Source organism: Tamandua tetradactyla, chromosome 9, assembly GCF_023851605.1.
Source record: "Tamandua tetradactyla isolate mTamTet1 chromosome 9, mTamTet1.pri, whole genome shotgun sequence".
Lineage (NCBI taxonomy): Eukaryota > Metazoa > Chordata > Mammalia > Pilosa > Myrmecophagidae > Tamandua > Tamandua tetradactyla.
In genome coordinates, this window is record NC_135335.1 from 3,934,238 (window position 1) to 3,958,983 (window position 24,746).

Here is a 24,746-nt window from a genome sequence, read left to right on the forward strand (position 1 = left end):
TCTTTATTCATTGTGTTCACTTTCCTGGAGGCCCCTTCAGAGTGAAACAGCTTCAGCTTTAAGAATATCCTTTTATTATTCCCCATAAGGATTCTCTTTTTCCTCTCTGTTCCATCTTTGTGGATTTCCTATTGGGCCGTTTGAGATCACCACACTTGTCTCTTACCCTCTCTTACGTTTTCTGTCTCTTTGCCTCTTTGATCTGTATCCTGGGAAATTTCCTCAACTTCCAGCCCCTTTATGTAGGCTTATTCTGGCAACCCTGATGTTATTTTCCAAGAGATTTTTCTTTCAATGATAGGATAAGCTTCCAAAGCTTGAGAAAAGTGGTTTCTGCGTATCTTTAGGAAGAGACCAGACAGACAAAAGGGCACATCTCTGCGCACAGCTGCTCTCAAGCAGGACCCGGGTTGGCTGCCTTCCTTCCAGGTGGACCTCCAAAAGAGGACTTGGGGGACTGGCCCCTTTGTTCTGGACCCGGCAGGCCTCTGTTTGGGGGCTGGGAGCCGTGTGCCCACCACAGGGGAGGACCCAGCCTCAGTGTGTCTTCAGGCCATACTTAGTATGTTTCCCAGGTGGCGAATGGGTGGGTGGGGGTGGGGATGGATGGAGAAATGGCAGAGGAGCGGGGCAGGCCGGATTCCAGGTGCATCTCCAGGCCCTGGGTCCAGCCAGAGCCCCCTGGCGAGCAGGTGCACCTGGAGCCCAGGACCCCAGAGCCACACGGGAGGTTCTTATCTCCCAGTCTCCCCGCATCTGCGGGACAGGAGTGTTGCATTGATTCTCCTTGAAGTGTTCTGGGGTGGCAGCTGCTGCAATAATCTCTGTCTCTGCACCTCTCCCTGACCCTTCTTTCTGGCCCCTCTTATGCCCCCATCTCATCTCAGCCCTGATTTTTTGTAGCATTTGCTGGGGTGACTACTTCCCACCGTGGCAGATTTCAAGCTGCCAGTGCGAGTCCCTGAACGAGGGATTGGGACAGAATGTTGACGGTTGGCCCTTGCAGCCTCTGAGCTCAGGCTCTGACATAGGGCTGGTCTTCAAAAATTTAATTAAACGTACTACTCTGAAGTTCTGGGGAGCCAGCCTCAAGCTTGGAGAGGCACAGACCTGGGAGTTCAAATACTCAAGTTCTGTCCCCAGTTCTGATGCTAACTTGCTACATGGGCCTCAGTTTCCCCACCTGTGAAATAACTAGGTCAGCCCCACGGTTTCTTCTGGTTTGAAAAGCTGTACCCTCTGCCTGAAACTGCCATAATGACTCAATGATGGCACACCAGTGAATGAATATGTTTTGGACAAAACTGCAGCCCAGGACCTCAGCGAGAGTGGACTGAGGTGGCCATGAGGCAGCCCATGGTCAGTCGAGAATGCTCGGTGTCAGAGAGGGGAGCGCCTTCCTGCCTGGGATTTAGGCATGGACTGCCGTGGGGGTCATGAGACCAAAGGGAACTGCTCCTAGGAAGATGGGGAGGCCAGCCGTGGATGGCTCCCAGACTGGGCCTGCCACCCAGCAAGTTCTCAGTAAATGTGCAGACTGGTTCTCCATCTCTGGTGAAGGCCTGGCTGTCTGCACCCTCCTCCAGGAAGCAGGGGGAGTCTTTGGTGTCTGAGTCAGGGAGGTGGGAGAGGGAGGGACAGGGAGAGGTGAGCAGACCTTCCTAAGCCAATGTAACCTGGGCCAGTAGGGGCAGCAAGAGGTCATTCCGACTGTGTTCCTTCCAGCCCTGTACCGTCTACATCTCTGTCCCCTCCCGTAAGGAGAGGGTCTGACTGAGATTTGTATCCTACCAGCATCTGGCTTACAGCCTGGAAATGTTCAGCCTTAAGAGAATGGAGAGAGGATAGGTGAATGAGGGGTGTGTGTATGGACGGACAGACGGATGGATGATAGATGAATGAGGCGATGGATGGATTGATAGATGCATGGAAGCATGTACACTTGGAAACATGGATGGGTGATGGATGAATCATGGGTGGGTGGGAGAATGGATGGATGGGATGAATGGATGGATGGATGGATGGATAGATGAGTGATGGGTGAGATGATGGATGGATAGATGAGTGATGGGTAAGATGATGGGTGGACAGATGAGTGATGGGTGAGATGATGGGTGGATGAATGGAAGGATGAATAGATGGATGGATAGATGAGTGATGGGTGGGGGATGGATGATGAATGGAAACGATGGATGGATGGTAGATGGGTGAATGGATGAGTGGATGAGAGATGGACGGATGAATGCATAGGTGGGTAGATGGATGGCTGGATCTGTGTCTCTAGCTCTCTCTCATGGATCACAGGCATTTCCAGAGCAGACGCAGCCAGGTGGTAGATGCTACCCACTGACTTCTCCCTGGTAGCCAGGCAAACCCAAGTCTCATCAATTCCCCTTGCCACTTGTCCTGATTATACCATCTCCCCCATCACTGCAGCCACATCCTTAGTCAGATGCTCTCCACCCACCATCTCTCACCTGGGCTAGTTCTCAGCCCTCCAACTCGTCTCCCAGCTACCAAGAGCTTTATCCTCCCTCCCTGTCCACCCACTTGAGTGATATTTCTGAAATGTGAATTTTTCTCATGGCTTACAACCTGCACTTAACATAGAATACAATGCGGTGCCTTTGTGTGTGGTGTAAGAGCCTCTGCATCCCCACCCTTGCTGGTCTCAGGGCCCCTCTCCCCCTTTTCACTTCGATCTCACCCTTGTGCCTTTGCCCAGGCAGGGTGTGCCTCCTGGCATGTCTGTCCTCTCTCCTCCAGTTGGGTCACTCAGGCTTACATCCCCTCTCCTGATTCCCAGGGCTTTCCCCGCAGCCCCTGCCCGGCCCCATCCTTAATGGTCCCCCTCATTGTTCCCCACAGGCCCCCTCCCCGGCGCCCATGAGTTACACAACTGTCCATGGAGACCACGTGTCCAAGGGGAGGGCCTGGCCTCACAGCCTGCTTACCTGCACCACAGGCAGAGCGCTGCTGGGACAGAGGAGCCCTGGACTGAGGTTCAGGAGCCCCAACCTGGCGCCAAGTCCAGCCTCCCCCATGGCAGGCCCCTGGCCAGCCCCAAGTTCCCCAGGGAGCAGAGGGGAGCAGAGAGGCTCCCTGAAGTCCAGGAAGCTGAGACCCAGGCAAGCCACTCGACTGCCTGGACCTGAGGTTCCTTCCCATGAAATAGGCACAGGGGTCGCACCTCCAGCTTGTTGCAGGGTCTTAGGGAGGTGGGACTGCTGGGTGTAAAACACCCACCAAAAAGGGCCCGGCACATAGTGAGCCCACAGGAGCAGCTGGTTCCTTCCATCATCTACACTCTCGCCTCCGTTTCCACAACTGTAAAGCAAGGGGTGGGCCTGGTCATCTCTTGAGCCTGCCGATTCTGACTTGTTACCCTCTTCATGGCACGTGGGCCACCTCCCCCTGAGCCCCTCTCCTGACATCAGCACCAACTGGTTGCACACCTACTGTGTGCAGAGGGCTGGCGCCTACTGTGTGCAGAGCCCGGGGCTGTGGCTCGGAGCCCGCACTGCCTGCAGGCATGGGAAGCTGAGGCTCCGTGCCCATCCCAGGTTCACCCTTGTCCCCAGGCCCGAGTTCGGCCCTTTCGTCCTCAGCACAGTCCGAGCAGGAGAGGGGATGAGACATGGGGAAACTGAGGCACTGAGAAGGGAACGGAAAAGGCAGGTCAGGATTTTCACCTCGGCCAGAGGCTCTTAGCCTCCATCATCTTAGGATCCGAGGACTTTTCTATTTTGGAACTGCATTATGGCCAATCACGTTGGTATAGTCCGTTCACGGGCACCTCTCATGCCTCTCTGGGCCCTCAAACATGATCCCACGAGGGCAGGCCACGGTGGCTCAGTGGCAGTGTTCTCGCCTGCCGTGCCAGAGACCCGGGTTCGATTCCTGGTGCCCACCCGTGTGGGAAGAAAATGATCCCACGGGGAAGTGACTGCTTCCTGGGTGCAGTCACTTCCCCGTTTTGGGGTGGTGAAAGGGTTTGGGAGCCAGCTGGGGAGGCGCCTGAGGGCGTGGCGAAGGGGCTGAATGCCACCGAGTGGCCGCCTTGAAGATGATTAGATGTCTTCTGTGCCAATGTCTCCTTGATAAAAAACAGAAAGAAAAAATAGAGCTCGACTGGCCTGTTTCGTCCCGCCTCCAAGGGCAGGATGGGAGGCCAGGCCCCTACCTTTGCCCCGTGGTGGGGGTCAGGGGGGCACTGGACGTTGCTGTGCCCGAGTGCACCCCGTCCAGGTCTTCAGAGGGAGCAGCCCTGACCGCTGGCGCTGCTTCCACACACCCCGCCGCCGACTCCTTCTCGGACTCTGGGCCCAGCCCAGGAGTGGCCTTTGCCCCCGGGGCACGTGCTGCCTGAAGCTTACCCTGCTGTCCGCGGTCAGGGTGGAGGCTGTCGGGGCGGCCGGGTGCCCGGCATGGTGGACGCGCCGTCGTGTCTAGGTGTCCTGGGCCTGGGGTGGGCTCCGTGGACCCGAGCCGCTGGGACGGGCGGGGGCTGCAGGGTGCATGAAGGGCAGGGCAGGGACAGAGGGGCTCTCTGCAGAGCTCTGGAGACCTGAGTACAGACTCCCAAAGCCGGCTGGAACGGGGCTAGAGGTTGGGGAGCTTTCTCGGCCCTGGGTTTTTAAAGCGTGGCCTCTCTCTGCTTCTGTTACCAAGGCTTCCCGTCTGGATGGGCTTCCAGACAGGAAGGCAGGGGTCAGGGACAGGAGCTGGGAGCCCTCTTTCACCGGATCTCTCTGCACCACGCGGCCTGCACCTGTAGACGCGCAGGCGCCAGCCCGGCTCCCTCCCCCACTACCTCGCCTCTTGCATTTGGAGCGGTGAGGAGGGACTGAGGTCCTGACCTGGGAAGCTGGGCACCCAGTGGTGTGTCGCTTCTCAGACTTGAGGCCCAGATTTCCAGCCTTTTGTACCAGATCCTGCTTGGTATAAAATCGAGGATGTGCAATCACCCGTCACCTCCACCCCGGGGGCCGGTACCGGAATCCCATGCGGTCCAAACGTGGATGGCGGTTTCGGTTACTAAACCCAAGGGACGTGCCTCGTGTCCCGAGAAGGAATGGGCTTTCTCCGCGGGCCCAGCTCTCCCTGCAGGCGCCCGCTGCTGCCGGTGACGTTGTTTGGGTGCAGGCTGGGACCACTTCCTAAACCAAAAGGACCGAGCAGACAGGACCCTTGAAGGATCTGGGGAGCTCAGGGCACCCCACGCATCCCTTTGCCGCCCTCCTTGTAGAGGACGGGGTGTCTCTTGGACATCGGCTGAGATTCCTCCTCCCAGGGGTCGGGTTTGGGTTGTGCCTTCGAGACTCTGCTTCTGCATTCTCTGCCCTGACCCTGGAGCAGGAGGCCTTTGGGTGGAGAGGGTCGACTCAGTGTCCCCATGTTCCAGAAAAGGAGCCCCCAGAGAAGAGGAGAGAGTGAACAGGGAGCTGGCTCATGCCCCAGGGGGGCAGTCTGGGGGCCCCAGTGAACAGAGGCCAAATGGCCCATGAGGAGCTGAGGCCAAAAGCACGAGCCCCAGGGACGGCTCCTTTCCGGTGGCAGTTTGCCTGAGGCCTGAGCAGCGCCCGGCTCTGCCCCTCGGAGCCCAGGGGGAGGCCGAGTCAGGAGGAAGGAACGCCCGGGAACGCCTGGCCGTGGTGCCATGTGCTCTCTCACTGGGACCCATGCTCGCGCACCCTCAGCCTGCTGACCACCTCGGGGCCGCAGTTGGGAGTGGATGGGTCACCCCATCGTCGGGAGGCTCTGCCGAAACATGCGCCAACCCTGGGTTATAAGCCTTGGGGAGGGCAGGGAAGGGTGGCTGGTGTGAGAGTCTGCATAGCAGCCCCCCTAAAATGTCCAGCTCCCAGTCCCCAAAGGTTGTAAGCATGTGGGGTTCCATGGCAGAAGGGAGTGTGGGTGTCTGTGGACTGACTTTATCCAGGCAGGACCAGTTGGGGGTCAGGAGCACAGGAGAGGCCACGTGGCCAGGGGAACAGAGGCCGGGGGAAACTGGGGGGCGGGCACCAGCCAAGGGCCACCGAAGCTGGAAGCAGCAAGGAGCAGCTTGGGGGGGGGGGGGGCCCAGCCCTGCACCGCCCCGACATGGGGTCTGTGCACCCATTCTGTAATGCAGTAAGAGAATGAGCAGGTGGGACTTAAAGCCCCCGAGTTTATCTCCACCTGTCCCAGCCACAAGAGGAATTTTGTGGTGTCTTCAGTGGGCGATGACTTCGAACGCCGAGCAGAATGCCTGGTCCAAGCCGGCTCCATTGGCCGGCAGGTGTGAGCTTCTTCCCCGCTGGGACAGGGAGCGGTGTCTCGCCGCGGCACACGGGGAACCCGAAGCTGCAGGGGTTGCGGTCACTTGCCCAAGGCCAGGAAGGGCAGCAGCATGGGATCTGGGCACTTGACTCCTTGTCTGGAGTCAAGTGCCCCTGCCGCCCCCACACCTGGGCCTCCATGGGGTCCCCAAGTCCTTCCCAGAGGGCTGGGGAGTCAGAAATGGGTGCGCTGGCCGGTGGCACCTGGGGTTCAGGGCCCAGTCAGCGGAGGGCAGGACTCGAGACGGCACAGGCAGCAAGGCCATCCCAGGTCCCACGTGTGTCCAGGCCGCTGCCTCCCACAGGCCCTCGCTGCTACCCCGAGGAGGGGACAGGTCACCCCGGGGGGCGGGGTGCTGGTGACCCCAGGAAGTTCTGAAGAGCAGTGCATGCCCAGGGTCCCCGTGGCTGCCTCGGCTGTACTGGGTGGACTTGGCCTCGTGGTCCTGCTGACCGAGCCTGGCGGAGTCCCCTGTCCCCAGCCCCCTGCTGGGAGAGGCGCTGGGGGGGGGGGGGGCGCGTCGGTACACATGCAGAGCTCAGGGGGTCTGCAGCCCCCCTCCATTTGCATGCCCCCCATGCCCACCTGTGCTTCCAGCTGCCCTCTTAGGGCCACGCAGGGCTCTGGGGGGTGGAATAGGTGCTGCCCAGGCCGGGCTACCCCCGAGGCTGCACTCACCTGCTGGACCCCAAGGCAGAAGGAGCTGAGTCTTGGGGAGAGGACCTGTCCCTAATTCGCATAAGGCACTGCATGGGCTGGGAGCCCCTTGAGAGGAGGGCCAGGCTGGTGTGGGGGTGGGGGGCTGGCAGGGAGTGCAGGACCCGGGGAGGGCAGGAGGCAGGACAGAGGCTCGTACGGGAGCTCACTGAGGCCAGAGATTCTCAAAAACATCCTTCATGTACCCGCTGGGTCCCGGTGCCATCCCAGGCAGGGCAGACTCCTGGCCCCCGAGGCTCCTGTTGCAGTGGGGCCCCCAGGGATGCAAGGACAAACAGTGGAGATCCTTGGGCAGTGGCTGAAGCTATGGGCTGGCCCAGACAGGCTGCTGGGCTGGGGACAGATGGTCAGCCTTGGCAGGGCTGGGGACAGAGTCCACTGGGGATCAGAGGAGACGCCAGGCTTTGTCTGAAGCACGGCTAACCCCCAGGAAGGCCTGGCCTACAGAGGCTGGACCCTAGAGGAAATTGGCTATGCGGCTGGAGGAGTCGAGCTGCAGAGACAGCTCCCCTGCCTCCTTTTCGGGAATACTCAGGACACCGTCTGTTGAGGGGCTTTGTGGTCACGTCAGGATGAGGCAGGAGCAGGTGTGTTTGTGGAGCTGCCCTGATTTTGTCAAGTCCAAACCTCAGACCTCACCTTGCTGGCCTAAACCATTGCAAGTTCCCAATATCTCCAAAATCTGTAATTCCTTGCATCTCCTTATGACTCTTTAAGTAGTAAAATCTTTCCGAGAGGGCTCCAGCGGACCAACCTTTGACCTTCTACAACCACAGGCAAGGCTGGGAAAGCCAGTACCCAGCATCGCCAGCCTCTAGCAGGAAGTGGACGAGGAGAAGGACTGGGCGCTGTGCCGGGCACTGGAGGCATGAGAGGGAGTCAGGCAGTCCTGTCCCTCTGGGGCCACATAGCCAGTGAGGGTAGCAGCAAAAGCCTCCTGGAAGTGGTGGCTTTGAAATGGGCTTTGAAGAATCAATAGGAGTTTGGCAGAGAGAGTAAGGGAGGGTGCTCCAGGTAGAAGTAAACGTACAAGCAAAGGAACGACGTACTTCGGCCCTCCATTCCCTTCCAGGAAGGGTCACTGAGTGTTCAGGAATGAGTGTGCACAGGAGAGACCTTTATATGGCCCTTGCCTGGGGCTCCTGCCGTCTGACTGGGCGCGTTTCGGCCAGAGTCTGTCCCTGCACCAGTTTCCCAGCGCTGGGCTGGGCTGCTGGCTCAGCTGGGTGGCGTTGGTTCCCCTGCCCACCCGCCCTCTCTCTTTGAGTTGTTAATCGGGGCCAGCCTCTACCCACAGCATCTTCTCAGTGTCCCAGAGTGGAACGGGCTGCGGGAGCCACCCCACCCCATCCCGGTCCATCCTCTCCCACCAGCCCGGGGTGCGGGGACAGCCGTCCAGCATCCTGTGGTCCCCCGGGACATCTGCTCCAGGCACATGCTCGGTCTCCTGCGCCTCAGGCCCCTCATCCCTAAAGTGGGAGCAGTGACTTGTCATACAGTTGTCGCGGGGATCCAGTTAGCCAGCAGAGACCGAGGCTAACTGCATTCACCCCTGTTCCTGCCAACTGAGCCACAACGCAGGCCTCACCCCACTTTAAGCCCCCCCACCCCCACAACGTAAAAATAATAAGGGTGGGAGGGTGTTACTTTGCTTTCTCCGGGTAAAGATTCTCCAGATGATCGAGCCTTTCTAGGGCCTCTCACAGATGACCCCGTTACAAAAATCCCACATCCTGGTGTGTGTTCTGAAGCTCAGGTGTGGCTTCAAGCCAGGTACACGTGTGTCCTGTAATGTACAGGAGGGTTAAGCCTTTTTTAGCTTTTGCGTGCTTATTTTGAGACACTGGCCTACATGCATTATTCGTGTCAATTCAAGTGGCCTTAGAACAGGGGCTACAAGCGATGGCCCCTCCATCGGCCAAATCTGGCCCAGTGCCTATTTTTGTAAATGAGGCTCTATTGAAACACGGCCCGCCCACTTGCTTGCATACTGGGCTTGGGGCCTACCAGGGTAGAGTGGGATGGTTGCAACAAGGACCATAGACGGCTTGCAAGTCTTAAAAAATATTCCTTCTCTGAATTTCTGCAGAGAGTTTTCAGAGCCCTTTTCTTAGGACCTGTTAAATGTCTCCTTCATGCCCTCAGCTGCCTCCTTCAGTGACGCTAACCACTTCCCCGAGCCTCGGCACGTGCAACAGAAAGGAAATGCTCTGTGGCTCTGACAGAGTGGAGGGGCTTCGGTCTGTAGGTGGGCACAAGCTGTGGCCAGGCCATCCCCTTGGGCTGCGGCCTTCCTGGGTTGTAGATGACCTTGGGGGCCGGTGCCCTCCCAGCTGGGCAGGTGGGCCTGGAGAAGGGTCCGGGACCCTAGGGTGAGCCCCCAGTCCCCCACCCAAGCCTGGGGAGCGCAGTCACTCCCACGCCGTGCCTGGTTCCCGTGGAAAGGCAGTGGCTTTGGGTTTTGTAGCGGGGAGGGGGGCATCTACCAACCCCCACCCCACCCCGGAGGGACTTCGGAACTGGCCTTGCGAGCGGATCCCAGCAGCCCACCGGCGGCCCGCTCAGCGTGCTCTTTTTGTGTGAGCTTCGAGACCAACAGATGGGGAGGCCTGGCCTGTCGTTTTAATTAACGAAGAAAGGAAAAGTCACAGGCAGCCCCTTCCTACACTCGCAGGGAAACGCCAGGCGCTTGTGCCATCACTGGCATTTTGTTACAAGGACGTTCTGTCCGGCGTTGAGAGCCTGGGTTGAAGAGCTGGCCCTGCCTGCCCCTGGCCCGGTGAGGTGGACCCCAGCAGTCTCGTGGGGGTCACGGCTTCGGAAGTGGGGAGAGCGGTTTTAGACACGGCTGCAGGCTCCCTCCTGCCTGGCAGTCAGGAAGGCGATGGCTCATCCTGCTTGCCTCCAGGACCACCCCAGTTTTAAAACTGGCAGCCCCGTGTCCTGGGAAGCCCCCCAGCCTGGGCTGGAAGGGCTGGTTCAGCCCCCGCGTGGGGTCACAGACCTGCTGAGCCTTGATCCCCTCCGTCAGTAGACACATGTCAAGCTCCTACACAGACGATCCGACCTTCTACCCTGCGAGGGCAAACTCCAGGGGCCTACCGGCACTGTCACCAGAGCCAGGTCTGGACAGTGGATCCTCCTGGCCAGAGTAGGACTTCTCCTATCATGAGATGGCAGGTGCCGTCCAGGCCTGAGCGGGCTGGAGTGGGTGAATCAGACAGCAAAGAAGTCAAAACACATCGCGATTTCAAAGACGGTCCCTGACAGGTAGAAGATAAAGCCAAGTAAAGGCCTGTAGAGCCAGGGGTGCGGAGAAGGGCTGCTTTTGCTGGGCCGCGGGGCGTCCCCTCCCCTTGGGAACCTGAGCTGTGGCCGAGCGTGCTCGCACGCCTGTTGCAGGAACCCCACCGAGGCCTCTGGAGGCCAGGAGGTACCAGCAGTGCAAAGGCACTGTGGTGACATGAGTCTGAGACAAGAGAAACAGCGACATGGCTGGAGCAGGGGCAGTTAGGTGGCCAAGGTCAGGTCACAAAGGGTCTTAGCCATGGAGGGGAATCTGAATTTTACTCCAGTGATGATGGGAAGCTGTTGGAAGGTTGCAAGCTGGATCTGATGTAAGGTTTTTACACTGAAGAGTGTATTCTGGGGTGGGGATTGGGGTGGGGTCATCAGCGGGCTTGTACAGGTGGCAGGTGATGGGGCTCAGGACAGGGAAGGTAGGTGGTGGACAGGCAGGGCCGTCTGCCTTCATGCTCTGGCCAGTGGCACTTGGGGAAGGCGTGATTGTAGGGAGAGGGGGAGCTTCAGGGCTGCTCCTCAAGTTTGGCCAGCAGCAGGCTGCACCGCGTCCTTTTGCACACACACTGGCCTCAGACCTCTGTCCTTGGAGCTCAGGGCACCTTTTGCAGCGTGTGCTCCCCCAGCCCCTGCAGCTGCCCCTCCCAGGTGACCCTCAGCCACTGCTCACAAATCCCCCACCACAGCTTCCACGTGGATAGAAGCCCTGGGCATGGCCCAGCCTGGAAGCACGGTGGCGTGTCCCCACACACTGTCCCTAGTCTTGGCTAACGGGCCACGTGGCTGAGAGTCCACCCCGTGGGGCACGTTGTCCTTGATCTGCAGCACGCGGGTGCATCCTGCCCTAAGCAAACCCGTGGCGTGAGGTTGGACTCCATAAAGAGTGAAACCTGGCGGAATCAGCTCATTTTGCCCGTAGATTCTTTTACATCGGGGGCACATACAAATATTTCCGTTTATACTTAATGCTTTTAGAGGGAAGCAAGTCCTGCGTGCCCAAGATGCATTCTTAAAGCTAATGAGGTCTTCCAACCCCTGCCAGGCGCCAGACCCTGCACCAAGGACCTTTTCAAATCTTCTCTAACCTCCTGTGCCCTTCGAGAACTGCAGTCACGTCTGTATTTTACGGGTGACAGCATTGACGTCAGCAAGGTTCAGTGATCAGCCAAGGTCACAGAGCTGGTTCTGTGAAGCCGAGATCCCCACTGAGCCGTTTTCTCCTTTGGCCGCGTTTCCCTCGCCTCGGCAGGCAGCGGCGGTGGCACCCGCCATCATTTTGAATGTGTTTCAGCCGTCGCGGCGCCTTCTCCACCGGCCGCTCCTGGCAGGTAGCACGCGCCACGGTGCTCAGGAAATGGGATGGAGAGATTTATCACAAAGTAATGAGACAATTTAATTTCCATCAAGTTCTTTGCACATTATTGCTTCTATTAGGAAAAACTTGTCTTGCTTATCATGTCAGCAGTGGCGAGGAAAGCGGCCCCAATAAACACCAGGCGGGGTGTTTGTGAAATAAAACATAAAGGCATGTCTTCGGGGAGCGAAGGTGGGGGCTCCGGGAGCCAGGGGTGCTTGTGTGTGTGGACGGGTGACACTCTGTCATCTCCCACGTGTGAAGCGGCAGCCACTCCCAGGCGCAGCTTTGCAGGGCTGGATCTGGAGACCTGGGGTGGCAGCGGGCTCTGTGGTGACTCTAAGAAGGGCAGGGATAGAGAGACGAGACCAACACCCAGTGTTACCCAGCCATGGAGCAGGAGGCGACTGCCAGGTGACGTGGGGCAGCCAGCCAGACCTTCCCGAGGCCAGGCCAGCCCCGCCCACCCATGGAGCAGCCCTCTGCCCCTCTCTGCAGCCAGCCTTGCCACCGTGAGCTGGGCTGCCTGCCCGCGCCTGGGGCCAGAGAGCCCTGGCTGGCATCTCTGCCCAGCTGGAACACCTGTTGCGTGCCCCCAGCACCCCCTGCAGAAGGGCTGCTGGGCTCGCGGGTTCAGTTTCCTCCCTGATTGGCAGAGCCCAGAAATTTCTAGGACAGCCACGGCCGCGCCTGTTCCCTGGAGGCTCCTCTTTCTAATAGCGCTCAGATGCTGTCACCGAAACGCGTGTGCATGGGAAGTGAGTCCGGGGAGGCCTCTGCTGGGCTTCCACCGCCCTGCCCTGCCCTGCCCTGCCCTGGCGAAGGCAGGCCTGCCCCCAGCTTAGCGCTCCAGGAAGGAGCTTTTGGGGTCTCCTGGTCCTTCGTGGGTGGTGCAAGCCCCAGCCCAGATTGAGCATTCCTTCTCGCCATAAGCAAATTCTGACATGATTATGTCGGTGTGGAAGTATTACGTACCCCAGAAAAGCCATGTTTTTATCCTGGTCCTGTCTTATTGGGCAGCCATTTCTTTTAATCCTAATTCAATAGTATAGGGCAGAAATTTTATTAGATTATCTCCATGGAGGTGTGGCATGCCCAATTGTGGGTGTGACCTTTTGATTAGATGGCGAGGTGACTGTGCCCATTCCAGGTGGGTCCTGATTAGTTTACTGGAGTCCTTGAAAAGGGGGAAGCATTTTGAAGGAACTTCAGAGCGGACAGCAGATATAAATGCTTGGAGAATAGCTGCTTCACAGAAGAGACCCAGATGTGTGGAGATGCTTGAATTCCAGCAGACATCACATGAGATGTTAAGCAAGCCAGAACCTGGAGAGAGCCAAGGGAAGCCAAGAGATGAAAACCAGCCCTGGAGAAGTAAAGTGAGGAGCCCCCACAGGAACAGAGGCTGAAAGCAACGGAGCCCAGGAGCCAGGGACCAGCAGATGCCAGCCATGTGCCTTCCCAGCTGACAGAGGGGTTCCTGACCCATTGGCCTTCCTTGAATTAAGGTATCTGTCCCTGGATGCCTTAGTTTGGACATTTTCATAGACTCAGAATTGTAAACTTAAAACTTAAGTTCCCTTTATAAAAGCTATTCCATTTCTGGTATATTGCATCTGGTAGCTTAAAAAACTAGTATAATTGTTAAAAAGTTTGCCTTTGATGGGTGTTTCGGGGGTAGAATGCTCACCTTTCACATGGGAGACCCGGGTTCAATTCCTGGACCATGCACCCCCCCAAAAAAAAAAAAAGTTTGCCTTTGAGCCCATTTGCCTTCCAGTAACTCAGTGATTTCACCATTGGCACCTGGGATGTCTTAGCCATCATGACACATACCCAAGAACTGTTTCAGCAGTGAGGCAATCCAAATTGAAAGGACATGCTTACAGATGCTAATTTTAACACACAACACGGTTGACCCGCTGTTAGGTTGCAGAGACATTTACTTAAATGCCTCCTAATTTTGATGTTGCGGTTGACTCTTTGGCTTTTGGAGCCAGTGAATTTTATTTTTCAGGTTGCAGACACGTTCATGGGTCCCTGCAAAGCTTTTGAGGCCACAGAGGTTGGGGCATGGAGGAGCTAATTACAAAGGAGCCCCGCTGCCTCCCCCCAGCAGCTCTGCATTGCCCCTGCCCCAACCCTAAAGAGGGTCGACTGGGGCAGCTTGACAGATTTTTCCCTCTTCTGCGGCCCTCACACCCCATTCAGGTGCAGCTCCCACCCAGGCTTCTTGCCTGGTCTGACCCCTGATTCCCACCTGGGGTCTGGGAAGACTTGCCCACCTGCAGGGTCCTGTGGCTTCTCCCACCCCCCAACTCAGGGCTTGTACATCCCACCCTGCAAAACCTGCTGCGTCCTGCAGTGGGAGCTCTCATCATCTCCCAGAGCCCCAGCGACCTCCAAAGAGCATCCAGCAGCTCAGGTCAGGGTGGAAACGTGGCTGCTGTTTATGCAGATGGCTTGGGAAGAATTACTGTTGGCGCTAGCAGACTTTTTGGGGTGAATTGTTTAGGTAGGAAAATGATTATTGGACAAAAAGTTCCTGCCACATCTGTCAACCCCAGGTCATTGCCATGGAGTTCAGGTCTGGAGGGAAAGGTGAGGGGAGGAAGGGGGACGATTGATCTTCTATCACTCAGGCCCCCGTGGATGATGCTGTGGGAAAGTCAGAGCTGTCACAGGCCCTATTGAAGCATCTCGCCTCCCAGTGGTGTCCCCTTGACCTTGCTTTGTGTGTGCAGGTGGACAGATGGCTGCAGGGCCTGACTACTCCAGCCTCGTAGACATATCTCAGAACCTTTGTCCATGGGTTTCCTTCTGCCTGGAATATTCTCTGCTCCCTAATGCCCTCCCCAGCCCCCTCCCCAACCCATTCATTGCTAGACATGTTTTAGACGCCTCCTACAGGAAGTCCTCCAGGTCCTCCTTCCATTCCACAGCATGGTGTTCCTTCCCTCTGTGTCTCTGAATGACGATCAGTGTGACATCTGTCTGGCCCACTTGCTCAGCAGATGAAACCAATTATCACTAATGGGGTGGCTGGAAACAACAGAAATTTACTCCCCCATAGTTCTGGAGGCCAGAGGTCCAGATCAAGGAGTCAGCACGACTGCATTCCTTCAAGGCTCCAGAGAGGACCCTTCCTTGATGTCCAGTTTCTGGGGGCCCCCCATGATCCTTGGCTTGTAGTTGTGAAACTCCAATCCCTGCCTCTGTCTTCTGTGTTTCAGTGTCTCACATCTCCCTCAGCTTCCTCTTATGACACCAGTTGTTGGCTTTAGACCCCACCCACCCAAATCCAGGGTGATCCCATTTCGGGGTCCTTCGCTACTTATACTGGCAAAGACCCTACTGCCAATTAAGGTGACATCCCAGTTACTCTGGGTGGGGCATGGTCATACCTTCTTCAGGGACATAATTCAACCTTGTCTACCTGTCCTCTCTATAAGGGCCAAGACTGGGTCTGGTTTTGTTCCCGATAAATGCCAAGTTTGCTGTCCATTACCTGACGCTTTGTAGAGGTTCTATAAGTAATGGCTTCATTAATGTGCTACTTGATGTAGCAGCTTCACCACTGATCCCAAATACTTCTGAACTCTGGCCTCCATGAAAATCCAGTTCCGATTTAGCAAGGAAGAAATACGGCTGTCTTGTCTGACAGGGTTACCATCCCAGCAGGGATCACGAGAGCTCCAGGTGCAGCCATCTGGTCTACCCCAGCAGCCCTTGTGTTCAAATATTAAAATGCCAGGGACGGTCCGATGTGATGGGCAGACACCACCCCGGGGTCCCGCCTGCTCACACATTTCTGCCGGCCTAGCCCTGGCTTCGCGTGGCTCCGTGTTTACGCCTTCTCCAAGATCAGGTGCCGCTGCCAAAGGAGCTTGTTCAGTGACTGACAAATCCTAAATACCAACTGTCAATGCTGGCACCTGCTGCCCCCTGGACCCAAGTAAATTGCAGCCTTCCCTGAAGGGGCATCATGGCACCCTGTTGGGAGAAGGCGAACCTCGGGCTACTGTTGCACCCCAGTTTATGGTTGGCCAGTTGGGGTCTTCTGAGGAAGGCTCTGGAAGCATCCTCAGGCCTGCCAGTGGGAGAGGTGAGCCCTGATTTCCCACCGCCCTCACTGCCATGCCCCAAATTGTTAATTGCTGCAGGTGGATTCAGGAGGCACTTGGATGTGCTGTGCAGGGGAGTACTGGGTGAGGGGAAGATGGAAGCCTTTGACAGCCTCAACAGCTTGGCCCCCAGACGTGTTTGGCCATGGGGTCACGACGTGCTGGTGGACATGCTCACACACCCCAGGTAACCACAAGGAAAGCTGACCTCACTCCAGGCTCGTCCTGCCAACCTCTGACGTATTCACCTCTCCATCTGCTCAAGGGATGCCTCAGTGGATGGGAATGTAGAGCTATCCGCCCCCCACATTCTCCATGGTACCCCATCCTCCTGACTCCATCTTGGGATGAATCAGAAAAGGGTCACTGCCCCTTCCTCAAGACACATTCTTTTCCTTATGGGGAAATTACCATAATAAATATATGGGTCTGTGACGGCCATGATGCCATTGGCCCCCTCCAGATCTGTACTGTGCACAGCTGCACAGCTGTCCTTAGCAGGGCTGGGTGCCCCACCTCCTTTACCCTCCGTCGCTCCTGCTGCAGGCAGAAGTTGGCAGAGGAGACTGCAGGCACGGGGAGCCTTTCTGGATGCATTCACATACTCTCCCATCCTGCTCAGAAAGTGCATTCTCAGAGGAGCACAACTGGATTACATTTTGTCCTTCAGACAACCAGCTCAGTCCACCGAGAGCAGACTTTGTGTCACAGAGAGATTTAGGAAGAAACAGGGAATGAAGTTTGTGCCCAAGGAACTCCCCAGCGAGCTTCAGACACGTGGCCAGTTATTGGGACAGCGAGTGAGAAGGGTTCTAGCAGAGACCTGAGAAAAGTTCAAAGGGACGCCTGTGCAGAGAACACATGGCGTTCCCCTTTGCCAGGATGGTTTGGGACAGCTTATGCCTGGTTCCAAAGGGTGTTCGGGGAGGGCTGGCAGGCCAAGAGTGCTCATAGGCAAGGCAGTGAAATATTCAAAGGCCTGGGGGACAACGAGGTGAGTAAATTATAAGGCCACATGTAGGATATTTTGCAGAGAGCAAAAATGATGGGGCTGCAAGTTCTGGAGAAGGCTTCTCGTGAAGAGTCTGGTGTGATGGTCATTTGCAGCGCGGGCAGGATGCACAGCTTGGGGCGGGGGCTGTTGGCTTCACTAGTCGCTGTCCCCAGGGACCAGATGGCTTTGACTTCTGACCGTTTGCCAGTGTCTGCCACGTGGGGACATGCCCCGTGGAAATCAGATTGTGCTGCGTTTGGCTGCATCTGGAGCGCAGATGTGCTGTTTCCGGGGCTCAAGCTGAAGCAGGCTGCAGGGCACGGCACAGGCCTAGGCAGCATAGGGGGGGCCAAAGGTGAGGGCTGGGACTTCCACGTGGTACCATGGCCAGCCCCACTGTGGGGCTGCCCGGTGGATTCTGGGGGTAAGGAGATGCTGCAGAGTCATGCCTTTCAGGCAAAATGAGATGAGCACTGCTGTTGACAGGAAATAACTCTTCCATCCCAGAGTTCTGTGCTTTGCTATAGAGGTGGTCAGTTTCTAAGAGCCAGGGCTGCCTTTTTCTCTTTCCCCTTTGGCTCTGTGGACCCGGCCAGCTGCACGCAACAGGCAGTCCATGCTGCTTTCACTGCACCTGCCCCTGGGTTTGACTGGGAATCAGGATTGTTGCAGAACCTTCTCTACCTGAACGCTGCAGCCACCCTAACATGCATCCATGTCTGTTTTTACTTCATATCACAAACACCTTGGGGCACCTGTGTGGTGTCTGGCCCCCTCCTGGATGCCATAGGCATTTGGGGGATGTTCAAGAAGACGTCGGACCTCTCCCGAGCTCGTGTCTCCCCGAGGGGCTCCAAGTACAGGAACGCTAATCACGAGAGCTTCGCCCATCGAGGGTGCCCCCCGCCGTGTAGGAGCTTTATGGCATATTCTTGTTTGCTCCCCTCAAACCCTCGAAGGCAGATGTCATTGCCCCGCTTTGCAGGGGGAGGAACCGAGGCTCTGGGGAGCTAAGCGGGTCGTTGCTGGAGGCGAGATTCAAACCCAGGTCCACCTGTAGATGTTTAGATCCTGAAATGACGCGGGAAGGAGACATGAGAGCGCTCCTCGCTCATGTCAAGGACGCCTGCTCGGGAAGCAGGAGGGGCCATCAGTGGCACAGCGATGGGCGTGGACTGGGCAGTTGGTTGATGGGTTAAGAATGCTGGGAAGGTGAAAAGAGGGCACAGGAGATGAGCTCGGTGGTGGCCGGTCCTTACAGGAAGAGGATGGGGTTGGCGTAAGGGAGTGACTCTGCGTGTGGCAGACGACTGCTTGGCATGGATTCCGTAACGGACAGTCCCGAGGGTGGGTTATCTCGTTACTTCCAGGGAAGACCCTGGCGTGCGCGTTGGCTGCTCCCGTTGTGCAGAGCAGGACTTGGCTCAGTGAGGTTAAGCGCCATGACCTTGGAGTTAAAACCAGGACCCGAGCGGAGTCCTAGTGGCCCCAGTCCCCGTGCTCTCACCTGCTGCCCTGGGTCCCCTCTGCTCTCGCCATCCCTGAGGACCTAGCCAGCAAGTGTCCGGCACAGACACAGCACAGCCCCAGTGCCCAGAAGGTGATGTGTTACTGTCGTCCGAAATACCTGGAGCCCGGGGCAGTTTGGGGAAGCATTGGATCCCCCAGGGGCTGTCACAGCACAAGGAACCACAAACCTGGAGTGCTTTAGGGGGCCCTCAGCGCTGGGCAGAGAGCACGCCAGCAGCCTTGGGCATCCCCCAGGGGCAGGGGCTTGGGACCCCTCGAGGTAGGGCTCTGCCTTCTGGGGTGGCCTGGGGGCTGGTTGTGGGGCCAGTCCTGCAGAGGGAAGGGGTGCAGGGGCTTTGGGCCTCCGGAGAGCCCTTCCCTGCAAAGCAGGCAACTCCCCAGCGGGCACGTGAGAAATTCAGAGGCGAAGAGGATGGGGCGGCAGGAGGGTGGTCTGCAGAGGTGCAGGTGTGCGCCTGGCCTGGGGGGGCAGCTATGCAGGCAGGTCGGGAGGCTCACAAGAGGTCCATTCACCCAGCGCGTGTGCCCCAGGGCCCTAGGCTTCTGTCCAGGCTTTGGCCCTTGTAGGGTGGGTGAGGGGAGCGTGGGCCAAGGGGCTCCCAGGTGTGATGAAGCTCCCCTCTGCAAGCTGTGTCTGGGGTGGAAGGTGGAGCCAGAGTTGGGGGGCTGAACCTCCTCCCTGAGGCCTTAGACCACACTTGATGGGCTTTACCAGACAGAGCTGGCTGGCCGTCCAGGGAAGTGTGTGTCCCCAAGGGGGCTGACCTTTTCCTAGAAGATCCGCCACTCAATTGTGGGATGCAGTGGCCGGGGGAGTTGGGGTGCAGTGAGGCCCCCCACCTCTCTGAGCCCCACTTGCCATGCCTGTACAATGGACATCTCAGCGGGCGGCAGCCTCTCACTGTCTCCAGGTGGTTGAGGTCCCCCATAAGCACTTGACTCTGTCCCTGTGGCCCCCCAGCCCTAGGTCAGGTTTGCTGTGCCCTTCCCAGCCGGTTGTGAGTGAAGCCAGGGGCCTCAGCTGGACCTTAAACCCACCCGGTGCTCTCTGCATCCACAGCCCCCCCAAGCCCAGAGACAGGCCCTATGGGGTTCTCCCGGCAGGTCTGACATGCGCTCTGCAGTCCCCTTTCTCCAGGCACCCAGCTCCTCCCCCGTGACCCCCAGGTTCCCGGAGAAAGTCTGTCTCCATGCTGTGCCCTCCCTCCCCACCAACTTACTTCCGGGGCTGCTGCGGCACCATCGGGTGGGGGAGGGGGGGGACACAGCTGAGCCCGGCAACCTGGGGAATGGGGGTGGGGTCTCACGTGGCTGTAAAGGAGAGGGGGCGGCCCAGCAAAGTTAGAGCGTGTATGGGGGGGGGCTCTTCTTTGCAAAAGAAACGATCCTGAGCCACGCGACGCCCGGTGCGGCCCCCCGAAGAGGGAAGCCCGAGGACCCCCCTTCCCTCTCCCCACCGCTCGGCGCCCTCGGCGCTCCGGGGCTTCCTGCCAAGCCCCCGCTCGCTGGCGCTGGGGAGCCGCCCCCCAGCCCCTGCCTCCTCCGTGCGGGATGACGCCGCGGGCGCCGCGTGGGCTCGTCAGATGGCGGCGGGGGCCCCGGCGCACGGCGCGCTCGGCGGGACAGGAGCAGGGGCGCCGGCGGTGCAGCGGCTGGCCGTGGGGGGGGGCGGGGGTGGGGCGCGCGGGATCCGATCTGCCCGGAGCCCCCCCGGCCCCGGGGCGGGGGCGAGAAGAGGGGACAGGCGTCCCCGCGAAGATGCGGCGCCTCGGGGCGGGCCCGGCCCCAGCTGCCCCTGCACGCGCCCGGCCCGCGGGCCCCTTCCTCGCCCGGCGCCCGCGTCCCCGCCGGCCCCCGAAGCCGCGCGCGCGGCCCCGCTCCTCCGCTCCGCTGGCAGCCGGCCGGGCCTCCACGTAGGCGCCCCGCTCGGCACCCCCCCCCCCCCCCCCCCCGCCTCCAAGCCCCGGCGTGCCATGCTCGCCGCGCCCGCGGGCCCCCCCCACCCTGGCTGCCTGCGCGCCTGCCGCCGCCCTCTGCCGCTCCGCTCCGCCACGCCGGCCGGGGTGACTAGGCTGCGGGGACCATGAACCTCCCCGGCGGAGCTGCGGTGGTGATGATGAGCTACAGTAACAGCCGCTGTCCCCGCAACTCTCTCCACAGTGACTGCATCAGCCAGGAGAAGACGGTGGTTCTGCAAAAGAAGGACAATGAGGGCTTTGGATTCGTGCTCCGTGGGGCGAAAGGTAGGAGCCGCTGCTCCCGGCATGGAAGCATCTGTGTGTGTGTGTGTGTGTGTGTGTGTGTGTGTGTGTGTGTGTGTGTGTGTGTGCATGCACGCCAGGTATCGAAAAGGTTCCCTGGCTTGAAAATAAGCCTTTTTTTTTCCTGGGGGCACTTGGTTGCTAGACAACCGTGTTCTTGAACGATCTGCCTTACTCGGGAAACATTGTCGGGGCTTCCTTGGGGAATATTTTGAATTTTCCATACACAATGTTACTCCGAAGGCTCCTTTCCCTCCCCCTCCCCCTCCCCGGTCTTTCCATCATGGTGGGGCGGAGGGGGGGGGGGGGAGGTGGAACGTCGTGGTTCCATTCAGCTCGATGGGGGGCTGCATTCCAAGCGTCTGGGCCCCCAAATCCCCTGGCCCCGAGTTTCAGGTCTCTAGAAGCTGCCCCGTTGTATGAGTGGGATTCGGCTCCAAGTGCAGCAGCGTCCGCGTGCTGCCGCCTCTAAGGTGACTTTGCAAAGGGAACGTGGCAACATGGTCCCCTACGCCTTGGACCAAGCCGGCAGCACACGCGCTCCGTGGCCTGTCGTGGGAGGCTCCGGCACTGCGATCTCAGGCAGAGCTCCTGCCACCGGCCTGGAACTTGTGGGCTTGCCTTCGGGAAGAAAACAAAATGGCATCATCTCCCCATGACAGGAGGCACACAGCCACCACGAGGGTGGGCAGCAAGTGTTTAAGTTTCATCCCAGTGACCCTGTGCCATGCTGGGGGTCCCACACCTATGCTGGGGAGGGGCCTTCTTCCTTGGAGACCATCCCCACCTGCCTGAGGCTTGGGCAGCCCTGTGACCATCCATCAGTCTAGACAGAGAGAGAAAAGAAGAGAAATCTTAGTGTGTGTGTGTGTGTGTGTGTGTGTGTGTGTGTGTGTGTGTGTGTGGTGTGTTCAGCCCTCCCCTACTGAGGCCCTTTGCGTCTGCCCACCTGCCCACCCTCAGCTTCCCTTCACTGCCAAGAAAAGTCCGTCTCTTGCCCAAGAGTTGCAATTGGCAGGTGTGTGGGAAGCTCAGCCTCACTCTGCCAAGGGGTGGGAGTCCAGCCCCCCTGTGGACCCCTGCTCTCCGAGGGGCCATGGGAAGCCAAGCTCCCTGTGCAGAGAAGCCATCGGCAGGTTCCACATCTGCAGCCACCCCCGGGGTCAGTGCTATGTTCCATCCGTGTTCCAAGTTGAATTCCCTTGGTTGCAAGTCTACGTAGATGTAAATTTGGCAAGTGGTTCAGTGTGGTGTTTCTGTATCTCTGTGTGGCATGGGAGGAACTTTTCCATTTTTAGAACTGAAAATGTTTAGTCATGGATGCTTTTAAAGAAAATGACAGGCGTGTAGATATGTACAACAGAACACATTGTTCACTGCCTTTAGCAGAGAGGCCAAAAAGTAAGATGGCTCCAAAATGCCATTGGCTTCATTGCTTGAGTTGGCATGGACCTGTGAGTAGGGGTCTCAAGCCCCTTCTAAGAACCAACCTTGGCCTGGGCCACCCATTCCCACTGGGAGACACAGGGGCTCTCTGTCTCCCCGGGTCCCAAGGGGAGTCCCAGGATCACCAACGTGGGAAACCTCTCCCAGATGTGTCATGAGATGTTCCTTGATTTCCCAGCTGATACGCCCATTGAGGAATTCACACCAACGCCAGCGTTCCCTGCCCTGCAGTACCTGGAGTCTGTGGACGAAGGCGGGGTGGCGTGGCAAGCTGGGCTGAGGACTGGGGACTTCTTGATTGAGGTAGGGATACGTGTGTTTCTATCTTTCTGCATGGGGAGAGCGCCGTCTCTCACCTGGGAGGAGGGGTCAGCCTTGGCCGTGCGGCCACAGCTGGTTCTTATGGGTGCCATCCAGGACTTGCTTATTTCTATCCACTGCTGATGCCAACTGCAGGGGTCTTGCATGCTGAGTCCCTCTGTGAGGCCTCAGCCAGCACTTTTTGGATGGAGGAAAGGTAGGATCTGGCCTTGGTCTTGGAGTAGAAAGTAGATGGAAGAGAAGATGTGGTTGCCAGGACCTTGAGAAACACATGTCGATCTGGGGTGTGGTTCTGTCGTGATTTTGAGCAGACACTGAGAGGATCCGCAGTCCATTTTTGTGTCAGAAGGGCACATGGGACTGCCCTCTGTGTGGCTTTCTCTTGCTGAGGAATATATGTTGGTGGCTGAGAGTTGCTTTGCAAGTTTTAGTAACTGGCCTATTGGGCGCATGGTGGCTTCCAAGACTGGGCGAATGGTTGGAGTCTAGGGCATTGAAGGGAAACTTAAATTCAGATGCTTTGAAAACTAGCTTTTGCTAGTATGTAAAAGGAGAGAGGATTTTCTCTTAAAGCATCATGCTGGTTGCCAGGGCACGTGTTTTGTGAAATCTACCTGGAGTTGGCACGCCGTGGCATGCGTGGGGTATTCGAGCCTCCAGCACTTCTGAGGTTCGGCCTTTTGGTGTGTTGAGTTGTCACTTTCAATCTAGTGACTCAACAGAATGTGTTATTCTTTGAGAAAACAAAGAACGGAAGAGTAAGGTTGCACTTGAGAAAAATCGTGTTTAAATGTTCAGTAGGCTCAAATGGCCCTCGGTGGGCCTTCGCGTGTCCTCGGAGCTAACCGCGAGCCTTGTCCCGTCAACACTGGAAATCCACGCGCAGGTAGAAGGAGAGGATGCGTGGGTGTGTGGCCGGCCACGCAGGGGTTCCCTGCCATTGGGCCGGACAGACCCTCGTTCCGCATGTCAGGCCATGGTGAGAGGGCCACGTGAATCCACGGCTCTCCGTCATACCTGAGTCCACCAGCGTGTTTTTACAAGCGGTAATTTGGCTTATGATCTCCTTAGCATTTCTCAAGACTATTAAAGGATGAAGGAAAAATTCTATTTGCAGAGAGAGAGTAGAGCAAAATGGAGAAGGTGTTTTAAGTTATTCAGGTACTGTGCCTCATTTCTCATTTTATCTGCTGAAAGACATGTTTAAATCATTGCGAACCGAAGCTTTGGATCTTTGCCCGTTTCAGTTGTGGGATGCGTATCTGGAATGATGGAAACCGTAGCCCACTGTGGCTTCAGGAGTTAACTAAACCTGTAGCTCTCATGAAAATGCAGAGAGACTAAGTTGAATCATCTTCTGTAGGATGCAGTTGTGATGTAAGCCCTCGCCCCATGTGTGTATGTGAGTGTGTGTGAGTGAGAGAGAGGGGGAGAGGAACAGAGAGAGAGAGAAGCTCCAGTAGGTTGAAATAGGTTGCTGCTGGTTGTTGGTTTTAAATAATAAATGAGGGCTGCAGATGCAAGAGAGTCCCCTGTTGTTTGGCTCATTGGACCGTCTACTGGATAAACTAGCCAATAAACAGAACGTGGGACTGCTGGGAGCGTGCGCTGGGCTCGCGGCTTTTCGTGGTACGTGGAGGTGCCATGGGTTAGGGGCGTCCCTGCCAGTGGTGCCTGCTTGGGTGACCAAGAGGTGACTTGCTCTGTAGGGTTGGGGACTCCACCGAAATTTGAGAATTAAGACTTGCTGCATCTTTCCTTTCAAAGCACTGCCTTTGAAACTGCTCTTAATCTTTGATATGGAAGCCGGTTTTCCATTTTTGGTCTTCTATTCGGGGTAAACTCTGAGTTCAAGGATTCTAGGAATGGCTGGCCCGGTGATGGATTAAAACTGACTGCTGTATTTTGTCATAGTTGTTCTTCACTCGAAAGAGACTGGAGCCTCTACGGGGCCAGGTCCTGTGAGACGGCTTATCTGTAGGGCTTGTGCATCGATAGGAGCACCCCAGCTCTTCCTGGGTCATTTCCAACATTACCTCTTGGGGCTCCAGACATTTTCCTTTAAGGTGCTCACATTTCAAAGGCTGAGACTCCCTAGTGAGTTGTTTTCCTAGCTGCTAGATTTCTCCACGCGAATATTAGAACCATTTCTAGCATAATATGTGCATTTTTCCCCAAAAGACAATTTTCTGTATTTTCTATGAAAAATTTCAACTTTAGAGGGATTGTTTTAACAATGCTCATACGTCAGAGATGAATGTTTGTTATGGCAAAAAGCCTGTCCTGTCATCGGTAGGGTGTGAGAACTCCAAGAAGAGTGAAGGGTCTCGGTGCCAGAAGTTCCCCCAAATATAGGCAGTTGTCTTCATCCCAACATA

General features: G+C 57.3%; 1 protein-coding gene across 4 annotated transcripts in view; it reads left to right on the forward strand.

The window, feature by feature from the left end:
* SHANK2 (SH3 and multiple ankyrin repeat domains 2) overlaps positions 1 to 24,746 on the forward strand; it is a 630,917-nt gene that overhangs the window by 453,843 nt on the left and 152,328 nt on the right. For all 4 annotated transcript variants that reach the window (XM_077115405.1, XM_077115406.1, XM_077115407.1 and 1 more), the window contains 2 exons: positions 20,501 to 20,583; positions 22,226 to 22,350. In XM_077115405.1, the coding sequence (XP_076971520.1) occupies positions 20,501 to 20,583; positions 22,226 to 22,350 (208 nt within the window). The remainder of the gene's footprint in view (positions 1 to 20,500; positions 20,584 to 22,225; positions 22,351 to 24,746) is intronic.